General features: G+C 40.2%; 1 protein-coding gene across 1 annotated transcript in view; it reads left to right on the top strand.

The window, feature by feature from the left end:
• ZNF717 (zinc finger protein 717) overlaps window positions 1–12,406 on the top strand; it is a 47,458-nt gene extending 35,052 nt beyond the window's left edge. The window contains 4 exon segments of the mRNA NM_001132579.1: window positions 6,521–6,647; window positions 6,891–6,983; window positions 8,928–10,657; window positions 10,659–12,406. Coding sequence (NP_001126051.1) covers window positions 6,614–6,647; window positions 6,891–6,983; window positions 8,928–10,657; window positions 10,659–11,396 — 2,595 coding nt within the window. The 5' untranslated portion in view covers window positions 6,521–6,613 and the 3' untranslated portion in view covers window positions 11,397–12,406.
• The last annotated feature ends 3,360 nt before the right edge of the window (window positions 12,407–15,766 follow it).

Raw genomic sequence — 15,766 nt, 5'->3', positions numbered from 1 at the left:
TGGCAACAAAAGCCAAAATTGTCAAATCAGATCTGATTAAACTAAAGACCTTCTGCACAGCAAAAGACATCAGATTGAACAGGCAACCTACAGAATGGGAGAAAATTTTTGCAACCTACTCATCTGACAAAAGGCTAATATCCAGAATCTACAAAGAACTCAAACAAATTTACAAGAAAAAACCCCATCAACAAGTGGGCAAAGGATATGAACAGACACTTCTCAAAAGAAGACATTTATGCAGCCAACAGACACATGAAAAAATGGTCATCATCACTGGCCAGAGAAATGCAAATCAAAATCACAATGAGATATCATCTCACAGTAGTTAGAATGGCTATGATTAAAAAGTCAGGAAACAACAGGTGCTGGAGAGGATGTGGAAAAATAGGAACACTTTTACACTGTTAGTGGGATTGTAAAGTAGTTCAACCATTGTGGAAGACAGTGTGGTGATTCCTCAGGAATCTAGAGCTAGAAATACCATTTGACCCAGCCATCCCATTACTGGAATTATTCCCAATGGTATATAAATCATGCTACTATAAAGACACATGCACACGTGTGTTTATTGCAGTGCTACTCACAATAGCAAAGACTTGGAACCAACTGAAATGTCCAAATGTCCAACAATGATAGACTGGATTAAGAGAATGTGGCACATATACACCATGGAACACTATGCAGCCTTAAAAAATGATGAGTTCATGTCCTTTGTAGGGACATGGATGCAGCTAGAAACCATCATTCTCAGCAAACTATCACAAGGACAAAAAACCAAACACTGCATGTTCTCACTCATAGGTGGGAATTGAACAATGAGAACACATGGACACAGAAAGGGGAACATCACACACCAGGGCCTGTTGTGGGGTGAGGGGAGGGGGGAGGGATAGCATTAGGAGATATACCTAATGTAAATGACGAGTTACTGGGTGCAGCACACCAACATGGCACGTGTATACATATGTTAAGAACCCTGCAAGTTTTGCACATGTATCCTAGAACTTAAAGTATAATAAATATATATATATATAAAAATAATTCAATACGGAAAATATATTAAAAAAAGAAAGAAAACCTGGTATATTATTTGGCAGTAAAAAAAAGAAAACGCTGTCATTTTTGAACAACATGGATGAACCTGGAGGACAACATGTTAAGTGAAATAAGCCAGGCACAGAAAGACAAATATATCATGACATGACTCCTACTGGTATGTAAAAAAGTTGATCTCATAGAATTACAAAGTACAATGGTGGGTATCAAAGCTAGGGGTAAAGGGGAGTTGCGGTGATGTTAATCAGAGGATACATACTTAGAGTTAGTTAGAAGGAATAAATTTCAGGCGATGTAGAGCAAGGTGATTGTAATTGATGATGACATATTGCATTCTTGAGAAATAGAAAGTTAATGTTATGTGTATTCACCAGAAAAATGATAACTATGTGAGTTGATGTATTTGTTAATTAGCTAGATTTGACCTTTTCACAATGTATGCATACTTTGTCCCTCACATAGGATTCCAGAACACTGCTGCTGGGTTCTGAATGTTTGTCCCTCAGTTAGGATTCCAGAACACTACTGTGAGAGTCTCAATGTTTGTCCCTCACATAGGATTCCAGAACGCTACTGCATTGGTCTGAATGTTTGTCCCTCACGTTTTACATTACAAAAACTTGCAATATCATATGTCAATTAAAAATGAATATTAATAAAGTAATTTTAAAAAGACAGAAAAAAAAAAAACCGGACTACAGCGGCCGTGTTCTGGAATCCTATGTGAGGGACAAACATTCAGACGCCAGCAGCAGTGTTCTGGGATCCTATGTGACGGACAAACATTCAGACCATCCCAGCAGTGTTCTGGAATACTATGTGTGGGACAGACACTCAGACCCCAGCAGCAGTGTTCTGGAATCCTATGTGAGGTACAAACATTCAAACCCTGGAATCAGTGTTCTGGAATCGTATGTGAGGGAAAAACTTTCAGACCACAGCAGCCGTGTTCTGGAATCCTATGTGATGGACAAACATTCAGACCCTCGTAGCAGTGTTCTGGAATCTTATGTGAGGGACAAACATTCAGACTACAGCAGGAGTGTTCTGGAATCCTATGTGAGGGAGAAACATTCAGACCCCAGCAGCAGTGTTCTGGAATCCTACGTGAGGCACCATCATTCAGATCATTGCATTAGTGTTCTGGAATTCTAAGTGAGGGAAAAACATTCATAACCTAGCAGCAGTGTTCTGGAATGCTATGTGAGGGACAAACATTCAGACCCCAGCAGCTGTGTTCTGGAATCCTACGTGAGGGACAATCATTCAGATCATTGCATTAGTGTTTTGCAATCCTATTTGAAGGACAAACACTCAGACCCCAGGAGCAGTGTTCTGGAATCTTATGTGAGGGACAGACATTCAGACCGCAGCAGCAGTGTTCTGGAATCCTATGTGAGGAACAAACATTCAGACCATGGCAGCAGTGTTCTGGAATCCTATGTGAGGGACAAACAGACCACAGCAAGAGTGTTCTGGAATCTTATGTGAGGGACAGATATTCAGACCATGGCAGCAGTGTTCTGGAATCCTATGTAACAGACATTCAGACCACAGCAGGAGTGTTCTGGAATCCTATGTGAGGGACTAACATTCAGACCACGGCAGCAGTGTTCTGGAATTCTATGTAACAGACAAACGTTCAGAACCTCGTAGCAGTGTTCTGGAATCCTATGTGAGGGACAGACATTTAGACCCTTGCAGCAGTGCTCTGGAATCCTATGTGAGGGAGAAACCTTTAGACCCTTGCAGCAGTGTTCTGGAGTTCTATGTGAGGGACAGACATTCAGAACCCAGCAGCAGTGTTCTGGAATCCTATGTGAGGTACAAACATTTAGACCCCAGCAGCAGTGTTCTGGAATCCTATGTGAGGGACAAACATTCAGACCATGGCAGCAGTCTTCTGGAATCCTATGTAACGGACAAATATGCAGAACCTCGTAGCAGTGATCTGGACTCCTATGTGAGGTACAAACATTCACTCCCCAGCAGCAGTGTTCTGGAATCCTATGTGAGGGTCAAACATTCTGACCCTCGTAGCAGTGTTCTGGAATTCTATGTGAGGAACAGACATTCAGACCCCAGTAGCAGTGTTCTGGAATCCTGTGTGAGGGACAAACATTCAGACCCCAGCAGCAGTGTTCTGGAATCCTAGGTTAAGGGCAAACATTCAGACCCCAGCATCAATGTTCTGGAATCCTATGTGAGGGACAAACATTCAGACCCTCCTAGCAGTGTTCTGGAATCCTATGTGAGGGAGAAACATTCAGACCTCAGGAGCAGCGTTTTGGTATCGTATGTGAGGGACAAACACACAGACCCCAGCAGCCGTGTTCTGGAATGCTATGATTGGGTCTATACTGTGAACCTCAGAAGTGTTCCTCTGTTTAATTAATTTTCCACCTTAGGTGGAACATGATTAGAATGGGCTGCAGTGGAAGGGGATAATTCCCTTTCCCTCCATTATTTAGTCTCTGATTATACTAGAGCAGATTAGGCTGAAGTTAAGTAGTTTCTCCTGTGGACAAGCCTTGTTAAGATGGGGTGCTCTGGCATATTTTGAAATGGTTTTCCTTTTTCCTTCCAAAAGGTTGAAGCAGGAGGGGAGTTTTCTCAGGTATTTGTCACAGGAGCCTGGTGAAGCTCCATGAGACAATTTTACAGTATTGTGCCCCTCCCTCACAATAACTCTATCTCTTTGTAGTTTTTACCACTTAGAGTTGTCCACGCGGATCCTCCAGCCATTCACCAGTTACAGTTTGAGTTTTTCTACTCCAGCACTGATTCGAAAGTTGGTTTCAGTAGTGAGTCCGTTTTCCTGTAAGCCATAAAGTCCTATATTCACTTCTCTGTCTCTGCAATCCTGGGGGCAGTGGTTTGCCCTGTGTCCTCCCCTGAGTTTCAAATCTAGAAAGAATTGTTGATTTTTTAGTCTGTTCAGCTTTTTATTTGTTGTTAAGATTGTGTCATATTAATTTGTTGTGAAGATTGTTATTAAAATTAATTATTGTAAAGTAATTATTGATTACTTCCAAGCTTCTTACATGCAGAAATAGGAACCTGGAATGTGTTTCTAAAACTGTCTTCTCAATGCGTATATGCACAGTTAAAGGATTTTTTTCCACAGGACTATGGTCGTGATGAATTATATTAGTAGACTTCCGAATATTGAATTTTTCTTTATTCGTGGAATAAACTCAGAAAGTTCCTTCTTGGTCTTCACAGTCTATTTCTTTTCCTGTGTAAATGTTAGTGTTTCTGTAGATTCTGTAGTTGTTTCTTTTATTCTTTCATTCTCTTATTTTCATTTGGTCTGATGGATTCAGGTACCATTGAAATGCTGGTAGTTTCTAAATCTTTATCTTTAGTTTTGATCTCTCTTCTGAACCACTGGAGCCATATTCCCAATTGCCAGTTGGACATTCCCACATATGGAACCTCAGATGTTTCACACATGATATGTCCAAGTCTGTGTCACTTCTGGTTATCATATTCTTTTATTTTTTGCAAATTTCACTTCACAACACCAGTACCAAACTAGCTGGATCATGGCAGATAACTTGGAAACAAAACTCCCCTTTTTACCCACTGCACAGCAAATTGGTACCAAATCCTGTTTCTACATTTTTTTCCTTTTAAGAACTGCTTCCCTATTGTGTATTCTTACACTCCATGTCCTGATGTAGGTGGTCACATCTGTCTTCCTGTTTACTCCCTTCTGGCTTTCCCTTAAGCCCTTTCCCATTCTCTTTCTTAGGGATGGCTGTTAAAATGCCAATATGGTCATGTAACTTTTCTGTCCTTACTGGACCTCCTTATTTACACCTGTTTGTGAAGTGACTATGTTCACCCTGGGTGGATACAGCAATTTTTTGTCCCGTAGAAAGGAAATTTTGAAATGCTAGTGTATATGCTTTTAATTATACTTACCCTTTTGTATCCATGGGTTTTGCATCTGTGGATTCAGCCAACTTCAGCTTGAAAATATTCCCACAAAAATAGATGGTTGTCTCTGTGCAGAGCATCTACAGAAATTTTTCTTGTCATTGTTTCCTAAACAGTACAGTATAAGAGCCATTTATGTAGCATTACATTGTCTTCAGTATTATATGTAATCTAAAGAGTTAAAGTTCAGTCATGCATGGCTTACTAATGGGATTACTTTCTGAGAAATGCATCTTTAGGTAATTTCATTGTTTTGTGAACTTCATAGTGTTACAAAAACCTACATGATATGTATATTTTTATTTATATGTTTTTGGTATATAGGTAACCAGATGGCTCAGAGCCATTATTGAATATCGTTTTCTGCACTTCATCTGCAATGCCAATATCAGGTTTCTGTGTACGTTTCATCATCATCTTATGGGACTATTGTCATATACATGTTTCATCATTGACTGAAATGTTATTATGCAGCTCATGACTGTATATAGGAGGATGTACATAAGTTTTATGCAAATATGAGACTAGTTTATATAAGAGAGTTATCTAATCTGTGGATTTTGGTATCTGGGAGTATCTTGGAATCAGTCCCCATGGATACTGAGGAAGTAATGTAATGTAAAAATGATAGATGCATAAGAATTTTTGAAATTAGGTCAAATATTTAAATGCAGAATCACTGCATAATCAATTCCTTAAATATTGCCTTTAGCTTTCATCACTGCCCAGGATCATTCGTCTAGGCATGGTGCTGTCCAGAGTTCCATTAAAGTGGTGTGTGTTCTCTTTGCCTTTGTGAGTAGACTTCTGATACTTTCTCATAGTCATGAGGATTCATGGTTCGTGTGGAAGAGCCAAACATCTGATTTTTCAGTAAAGTGGAACCTCATGATGCAAAATAAAACTTATTTCCTTCTCTCTTATTTTAGTCTGTATTGAACTTGTGTCTCAATGAGTTCACCTAAACATCATTCCCAGTATGTGTTTATACTTATATATTCATAACCAGATCATGAGCTCCTTTGAGGAGTATTTTATTCCTCTTTTTTTTTTTTTTTTTTTTTTTGAGAGATAGGCTCTCTGTTGGCCAGGCTGGAGTTCAGTGATGTGATCATAACTCACTGCACTGTCAAACTCTTGGGCTTAAGCAATCCTTCAGCCTCAGTTTCCAGAGTAGCTAGGACTACAGGCATGCAGCATGATGCCTATTTTTTTTATTATTTTTGTAGTGAGAGGGTTTTGCATTTTGTTTATACTTTTATCCCCAGCAATAAGGATGGTTCTAGATCTATAAGGTGAGCTTTGTAATACAATTTTATCAATTCATAAGTTATTACAGTGGAAGCATATTTCTACTGTGATTACTCCTTCTCTCACCATAAACAGTACAAAACAAACTACATCTTATGTAAAATACATATAAGACACATGGACACACAAAAGAGTGAATTCCCAGATTCATGTTCTTTTGACCCTGGGCTGATGCTTTGACTTGAGGAAAAATGTGCCATTACAGGGGTTGGTGTCCTTTGAAGATGTGGCTGTGCACTTCACCTGGGAGGAGTGGCAGGACCTGGATGATGTTCAGAGGACCCTCTACAGGGACGTGATGCTGGAGACCTGCAGCAGCCTGGTATCATTGGGTGAGTAAAACTTCCCAGTAACTCCCAGGAATGTGTTTTGTTGTTGGTAAATATAGGAACCGTTTTAAGGTATAATAATATTTACTTGTAAGATTCCAGTTGATGAAAAATGTGTCACTACTCTGTAATGAAATGTTCAAATTGGCTCCTTCATTGCACAGTCCCTGAAGCCCAGCTGTTGTCATTCTGAAAAGGATTTGACTTAGTGGTTTGACAAAGTCTTACACTCTTTCTCGTTATCAGGGCATTGCATTACCAAACCTGAGATGATCTTCAAGCTAGAGCAAGGAGCAGAGCCATGGATAGTAGAAGAAGCCCCAAACCTGAGACTTTCAGGTCAGTCGGTGAATACTGGGCAGGGAGGCCTGGAGGACTAATGCCCAGCAGATTTTTGTAGTGTTATCTTGTTTTCACCACTTTTTTCCCTAGATCTTTGACCTGAAGACTGTTGGTCTGCATTAAATGTGCATTATATAGTCCCCAGGGGTAACTCTCATGCATATATCCCAGTCTCTTATTTTTCTGAGTATCTTCTATTTACCCCAAATCCAATCCCTGCCATCCTCTCCTCAGGCCTTTTTCTTTGCTATTTGTTTTCTCTATTTCCCTCTTTTCCTCTATTCTGATGTAGTATCTTAAAAAATTTTTTTAGACATTCATGCATTTATTTATCCATTGAATGTATCTTAAGCGATTTTTAAGAATCAGTCATTATAACAATGATGATGAAAATAGTGTTTCTTTTTAAGCTGTAGCTTTATTCTTGTTTTATTTTTTATTAAACAGATAGTTCTCACTCTGTTTCTCAGACTGAAGTGCAGTGGCATGATTATAGTTCACTGTAATGATGAACTCCTGGGCTCAAGTGTTCCTCACACCCTAGCCTCCCAAGTAGCTAGGACTACAGGTGTGTGCCACCACACCCAGCTAATTTTTTATTGTTTGTGGAGATGAGGTCTTGTTCTATTGCCCAGGCTGGTCTCGAACTTCTGGCCTTAAATGATCCTTGTAGACCCCCACCTACAAAAAAAAAAAATAGCTGAGTATGGTGACATGGGTTTGTAATCCCAAGTTTTATACTTGGGAGGCTGAGGTGGAAGGATTGCTTGGGCTCAGGAGTTTGAAGCTTCAGTGAGCTATGATAGCAACACTGCACTCCAGCCTGGGTAACAGAGTAAGATCCTGTCTCAGAAAGAAATTATGAAGCTGAAGGGGACTCATCATAGGGGCCTGGATAGGGGTGATGCTGGACCTGGGAGGAGAACCAGAAGATTCTGGGTCTCAAGTCCAAAGAAACCAATTATTTCCTGTTGAAGGGCTCAGATTTCTGTTTGAGAGTGGAGTTTGTAGTTACCATTTGAAGATGAGAAATGTACAGGAAACTTCATTTTTAAATGAAACTGTGTGACATCTGAAACTCCAAAACATAAAATAAAACCCTTCAAAAATGGTGAATTACCAAGCAGGGGTGTGTGAGTGGAGAGGGGCAGGGGTGTGTGAGTGGAGAGGGGCAGGGCTGTTGATCTCAGAAGGAACCAGAAATAGACTTTGCAAAGATGACGGGCACAGCCTGAGTTGCAGAACCAATCCTTCAGATCACCAGTGTGGTTTTTTGACTGGAGCTTCTGTGCCTATTATGGTTCTGGGAAGCAGGGGTTGTCATGTTTAAGTAGGAATTTGCCAGGATCTGTTTTTGTTTAACATGGGGGATAAGAGATTTTCTGCTTGGAAAACCTCCAGACACATTTAACCATTCTCAGGGAAGAGTGAAAGGTTAAATATAGGCAAAATCCTGTCCACAAGCTACTTCCATGCTTAGGAGACAGAAAAATGGCCATCTCCTGTACCTGCCAGTTGCTGACCCAGGGAAAACTGGCTATCTTCAAAGAAGAATAATGAAAAAATAGCAGCTATTAAAACAGCCACTATTATATGAATAAATAGGAAAAAAAGAGAAAACAAATGACAGATAATGAGCACTTATTAAAACCTATGAGTAGGAAGTAGATGCATATTATTACCAAATAATTCTTTGTGAAATAAAAAAGAAAAGGAAAACTTCAAATGCAAAGAAAAACTCAATTGAACATTAGAAAATATACTGATTTATTACATTATGTTAGTAGGAACAGGAACCATATGGGTATAAAACCAATACCCATTATTTATTTTTATCAAATCTTACTCCACTGGGATAGGAAGCAATTTTTTTTACCTTTACACAAGCATTCTGTAAGACATGCTCATGTGTGGTTCATGGATACCTTTTTCTCATTTCAGCTGTCCAGATCCTTGATGACCTTATTGAAAGGAGCCATGAAAGTCATGATAGATTTTTCTGGCAAATTGTAATCATCAACAGCAACACATCAATTCAGGAGAGAGTTGAATTAGGAAAAACATTTAATTTGAACTCAAACCATGTTTTAAATCTGATTATAAATAATGGAAACAGTTCAGGAATGAAGCCTGGGCAGTTTAATGTTTGCCAGAACATGATTTTCCCTATTAAGCCTGGTGAGACACAGTCTGGAGAGAAACCTCATGTCCCTGATATAACTAGGAGATCCCACAGACATCATGAACATCTTACTCAGCATCACAAGATTCAAACTCTGCTGCAGCCTTTTCAAAGTAATGAACAAGGGAAAACCTTCAACACGGAGGCAGTGTTCTTTATACATAAGAGGGTTCATACAGGACAGACCTTTGATAAATATAATGAATATAAGAAAGCCTGTAATAATTCAGCTGTTATCATCCAAGGGATAACTCAGGTAGGACAGCCAACTTGCTGTAGAAAGTCTGACATCACTAAACATCAGCGAACACACGCAGGAGAGAAACCCTATGAATGTGTTGAATGTGAGAAACCCTCCATTAGCAAATCAGACCTTGTGATACAGCACAAGATGCCTACTGAGGAAAAACCTTATGCCTGTAACTGGTGTGAAAAATTGTTCAGCTATAAGTCCAGCCTCACTATCCATCAGAGAATTCACACAGGAGAAAAGCCCTGTGGATGCAATGAATGTGGAAAAACCTTTCGCCGTAAGTCATTCCTCACTTTACATCAGAGAACTCACACAGGGGATAAACCCTACAAATGTATTGAATGTGGAAAAACTTTTCACCGTAAGTCACTTCTCACTTTACATCACAGAACTCACTCAGGGGAAAAGCCCTATCAGTGTAGTGAATGTGGAAAAACCTTTAGCCAGAAGTCATACCTCACAATACATCATAGAACTCACACCGGGGAAAAGCCCTATGCATGTGATCATTGTGAAAAAGCATTTAGCCATAAGTCAAGGCTTACTGTCCATCAGAGAACACACACAGGGGAAAAACCCTATGAATGTAATGAGTGTGGAAAACCCTTTATCAATAAGTCGAACCTCAGGATACATCAGAGAACTCACACAGGGGAAAAACCCTATGAATGCAATGAATGTGGGAAAACCTTTCACCGTAAGTCATTCCTCATTGTCCATCAAAGGACTCACACAGGGGAAAAACCCTATGAATGCAATGAATGTGGGAAAACGTTTCGCCGTAAGTCATTCCTCACTGTCCATCAGAGAACTCATACTGGGGAAAAACCATATGCATGTAACGAATGTGGAAAAACATATAGCCACAAGTCATATCTTACAGTACATCACAGAACTCACACAGGGGAAAAACCCTATAAATGTAATGAATGTGGAAAATCTTTTTACTGTAAGTCATTCCTAACTATACATCAGAGAACTCATGCTGGCAAAAAACCCTATGAATGTAATGAATGTGAGAAAACCTTTATCAATAAGTTAAACCTTGGGATACACAAGAGAACTCACACAGGGGAAAGACCCTATGAATGTAATGAATGTGGAAAAACCTTTCGTCAGAAGTCAAATCTCAGCACCCATCAGGGAACTCACACAGGGGAGAAACCTTACTTATGTAATGAATGTGGAAAAACCTTTCATCGCAAGTCATTCCTCACCATACACCAGAGAACTCACAGGGGAAAAACTGTATGGATGTAATGAATGTGGAAAAACTTTTTGTCAGAAATCATACCTTATTATACATCAGAGAACTCACACTGGGGAAAAGCCCTATGAATGTAATGAATGTGGAAAATCCTTTCATCAGAAGGCAAATCTTCGGAAGCATCAAGGTATTCACATGGGGGAGAAACCCTATGAATGTAGCGAATGTGGAAAAACTTTCAGTCAGAAGTCAGTCCTCACTGTACATCATAGAACCCATACTGGAGAAAAACCTTACGAATGTAATGAGTGTGGGAAAATCTTTTGTCACAAGTCAAACCTCAATACGCATCAGGGAACTCACTCAGGAGAGAAACCCTATGAATGTGATGAATGTAGGAAAACTTTTTACGATAAGACAGTTCTCACCATACATCAGATAACTCACACAAGTGAGAAGCCATTTGAGTGTAAAGAATGTAGGAAAACCTTCTCCCAGAAGTCAGAACTCTTTGTACATCACAGAACTCACACAGGGGAAAAACCCTTTAGATGTAATGAATGTAAGAAAACTTTCTCCCAGAAGTCAGGCCTCAATATACATCAGAGAACACACACAGGAGAAAAACCTTATGAATGTAAGGAATGTGGGAAAACCTTTTGCCAGAAGTCACACCTCAGCAGGCATCAACAAACCCATATAGGAGAGAAATCTGATGTAGCTGAGGCAGGCTATGTGTTCCCTCAAAATCACTCTTTTTTCCCTTGAACACAGAACCTACACCTCTCCGGCTACTATTATAGATTTCTCCATGCTCAGTCTAGGAGAATATGGACACAAATGGTGACTATTACTTCCTGGCCTACCAACAAGAAGGTCTTAACCATGCTGTAACAGATGTGCTATCATGCAGGCTTTCTTGTTCCCATTTTTACAGCACACTTCACACTTTAATGTCACAGATATGGCTGTTTTCCTAGAAGCTCATGTACCAACCTCTGCCAGCTTCAAACATTTCTTCCGCAACTTCCCCACTTCTCTTCTCCTCCATAGAATTGAAGAGAGTTAGGGCCTTTCTCAGGATTAGGCTTTGTCTCAAGGGAATGTTGGGGCTGATTTGATCTTCTATGCAGACCACTCAGACTTTCTGTGTATCAGTAAAAATCTGTTTTGTTTTATAAAATCATTAATGTGTTCACTGGAGTAGCACCTATAACTTCCTTCAAGAACTTTTTCTTTGCATTCACAACTTGGGTAGCTGATGCAAGAAGCTTAGCTTTGGCCTGTCTTAGCTTCCAACATGCCTTCTTCACTAAGCTTGATGATTTCTGCCTTTTGATTTGAAGTGACAGACGTGCACACTTCTTTTCACTTGAACACATGGTGGCCACTGCAGAGTGAAGTGGCCTAATTTCATTGTTGTATCTTGGGGAATGGGGGGCTGGAAGAGAGAAATAGAGACAGGGAAATGACTAGTCAATGAAGCAGTCGAACACATTTTTCCATCATGTTTGTTGTCTTCCATAGAGTTCCAGCACCCTGAGACAATTCCAATAATAACATCAGAAATCACTGATCACAGATCATCATAACAGATGTGATAACTAAAATCTTTGAAAGATTGTGGGGATTGCCAAAAGATGTGACACAGATGTGAAGTGAGCACACGGTGTTGGAAAAATGGTGCTGGTCAGACTTGCTGAGCACTTCATGGCCACAAATCTTTAATTTGTTAAAAAGGTGATGTTGCCAAGCAAAATAAAGTGAAGCTCGATAAAGTGAGGTGTGCCTCTATTTTGATGGGCTCTAACAATTTGTCTTTTCATTGGTACATTTAGACCATTGACATTCAAAGTGATTGTACAGTTGGATTAATTTTGCCATATCATTTTCCATTCACTCCTATTGTTCTTTGTTCTTGCTTTGTCCTCCACTCTTTTTCTGCCTTTTATGGAGTTGATGATTTTATGATTTTTGTTTCCTCTGTTGCTTTTTTTTTGTTTTTATTGAGACACTCACCCAGGCTGGAGTGCAGTGGTGTGATCATGGCTCCCTGCAGCCTCAACCTCGTGGGTTCAAGTGATCCTTCCACCTCAGTCTCCCAGTTAGCTAGGACTACAAGTATGCAATTAGCTAGGACTACAAGTATGCAATTAGCTAGGACTACAGGTATGCAATTAGCTAGGACTACAAGTATGCAATTAGCTAGGACTACAAGTATGCAATTAGCTAGGACTACAAGTATGCAATTAGCTAGGACTACAAGTATGCTATTAGCTAGGACTACAAGTATGCAATTAGCTAGTACTACAAGTATGCACCACCATACCTGGCCTTTTCTTTTCTGTAGGGATAGGGTCTCACTGTGTTGCTTAGGATAGTCTCTAACTCCTGGACTCAAGCCATCTTTCTACCTTGGCATGAGCCACTATACCTGGCCTGTTTTCTCTTTTTAACATTTTTATACTTTGGTTTTTACTAGTTGCCCTGGAGTTTGCAGTATAGACTTGCAACAAATCCAAGTCCACCTTCAAATAACAGTATACCAGTTCAGTTACTTCAACTGTCTTCTAATATAAATGTAATACCAGTTTCTCTCATATTCCCATCTGTTGTGTTATTGTTGCCATTTGTTTCACTTACATGTAAGCATACATAGCCTTGTATATATTAAGTATGTAATTGGCTGGGTGCCTTGGCTTAAGCCTGTAATCCCAATACTTTGGGAGGCTGAGGCAGGTGGATCATGAGGTCAGGAGATGGAGACCCTCCTTGCTAACACGGTGAAACCCCATCTCTACTAAAAATACAAAAAATTAGTTGGACGTGGTGGCACACGCCTGTAGTCCCAGCTACTCGGGAGGCTGGGACATGAGAATTGCTTGAACCAGGGAGGAGGTGGAGGTTGCAGTGAGCTGAGATTGCATCACTGCACTCCAGCCTGGGTGACAGAGTAAGACTCTGTCTCAAAAAAAAAAAAAAAGTATATAATTGCATACATTGTTATTATATACAAACTGTTATATGTTAGGTCAATTAAGAATAAAAAGCAGCTGGGTACAGTGGCTTATGCCTGTAATTCCAGCACGTTGGGAGGCCGAGGTGGGCAGATCATGAGGTCAGGAGATCGAGACCATCCTAGCTAACATGGTGAAATCCCACCTCTACTATAAATACAAAAACAAAATTAGCCTGGTGTGGTGGAGGGTGCCTGTAGTCCCAGCTACTCGGGAGGCTGAGGCAGGAGAATGGCATGAACCTGGAAGGCAGAGTTTGCAGTGAGCCGAGATCATGCTACTGCACTCCAGCCTGGGTGGCAGAGTGAGACTCCATCTCAAAAAAAGTATTTTACCACCACTTATTCCTTCTCTAATGTTCTTTTTAAAGTGTAGATTCAGGCCGGGTGTGGTGGCTCACACCTGTAATCCCAGCACTTTGGGAGGCCGAGATGGGTGGATCATGAGGTTAGGAGTTCAAGACTAGCCTGGCAAAGATGGTGAAACACTGTCTCTAATAAAAATACAAAAAAATTAGCCAGGCGTGGTGGAGGGCTCCTGTAATCCCAGCTACTTGGGAGGCTGAGGCAGAGAATTGCTTGAACCTGGGAGGCAGAGGTTGCAATGAGCCAAGAATGTGCCACTGCACTCCAGCCTGGGCAACAGAGTGAGACTCTGTCTCAAAATAAATAAATAAAAATAAATACAATGTAGATTCAGTTTTCAGATGTATATCTTTTTTTTCTCTAGATAAGGTTTAATATTTTCTCACATGACACATCTGCTGGTAACAAGTTTCCTCAACTTTTGTTTGTCCAGGGAATGTTTTATTTCTCATTTACTTTTGAAAGAAGATCTCACAGGGCACTGAAATCTTAGTTGATTTTTTTTTTCTCTCAGCGTGTTTAATATTTCATTCCACTCTCTTTTTACTTTTGTGATTCTGAGATGTTGAATGTAATTCCTTTTTTTTTTTTGGAGACAGAGTCTTGCTCTGTCACCCAGGCTGGAGTGCAGTGGTGCGATCTCGGCTCACTGCAAGGTCTGCCTCCCAGGTCCACACCATTCTCCTGCCTCAGCCTCCCGAGTAGCTAGGACTACAGGCTCCCACCACGCCTGGCTAATTTTTTGTATTTTTTAGTGGAGACGGGGTTTCACTGTATTAGCCAGGATGGTCTCGATCTCCTGACCTTATGATCTACCCACGTCGGCCTCCCAAAGTACTGGGATTACAGGCATGAGCCACCGAGCCTGGCCTGAATGTGATTCTTATCTTTGTTTCTCTATATGTTGTCCACTCCACCTTTGGTTTCTTTTGGAGTTGATTTTTATACAGTTGGAGAATAATATGCCTAGGTGTAGGTTTTTGGCATGTATCCTGCCTGGTGTGCTCTGAGCTTCCTGGATCTTTGGTTTTGGTGTCTGACATTAACAGTGGAAGTTGTTAGACATGATTGTTGCAAATGTTTCTTCTATTTCTCTCTCTTCTCCTTCTGGTATTCTCATAACTCTATGTTACACCTTTTCTAGCTGTCCCACAGTTCTTGGATATTACTTTCCATTGTTTTCAGTTTTTAAAGTTTCTTTCAATGTTTCCAGAGCTCAGAGACTCTTTCCTTTGTTGTGTTCAGTCTACTAATAAGCCAATCAAAGACATTCTTCAGGTCTGTTGCAGTACTTTTTTATCTGTTTCTTTTTTGTTCTTTCCTTGTACTTATGTCTCTGCTTACATTGCCTATCTGTTCTTGAATGCTGTCTCCTTTGTTCATCAGAGCCCTTAGCATACTACTCAGAGATTTTTATTATTATTATTATTATTATTATTATTATTATACTTTAGGTTTTATGGTACATGTGCGCAATGTGCAGGTAAGTTACATATGTATACATGTGCCATGCTATGCGCTGCACCCACCAACTTGTCATCTAGCATTAGGTATATCTCTCAATGCTATCCCTCCCCCCTCCCCCCACCCCACAACAGTCCCCGAAGTGTGATGTTCCCCTTCCTGTGTCCATGTGTTCTCATTGTTCAATTCCCACCTATGAGTGAGAATATGCGATGTTTGGTTTTTTGTTCTTGCGATAGTTTACTGAGAATGATGATTTCCAATTTCATCCATGTCCCTACAAAGGACATGA

This window comes from Pongo abelii, chromosome 2, assembly GCF_028885655.2.
Source record: "Pongo abelii isolate AG06213 chromosome 2, NHGRI_mPonAbe1-v2.0_pri, whole genome shotgun sequence".
Classification (NCBI taxonomy): domain Eukaryota; kingdom Metazoa; phylum Chordata; class Mammalia; order Primates; family Hominidae; genus Pongo; species Pongo abelii.
The sequence above is the reverse complement of the archived record's forward strand: the minus strand, read 5'-3'. Positions and strand labels throughout refer to the sequence as shown.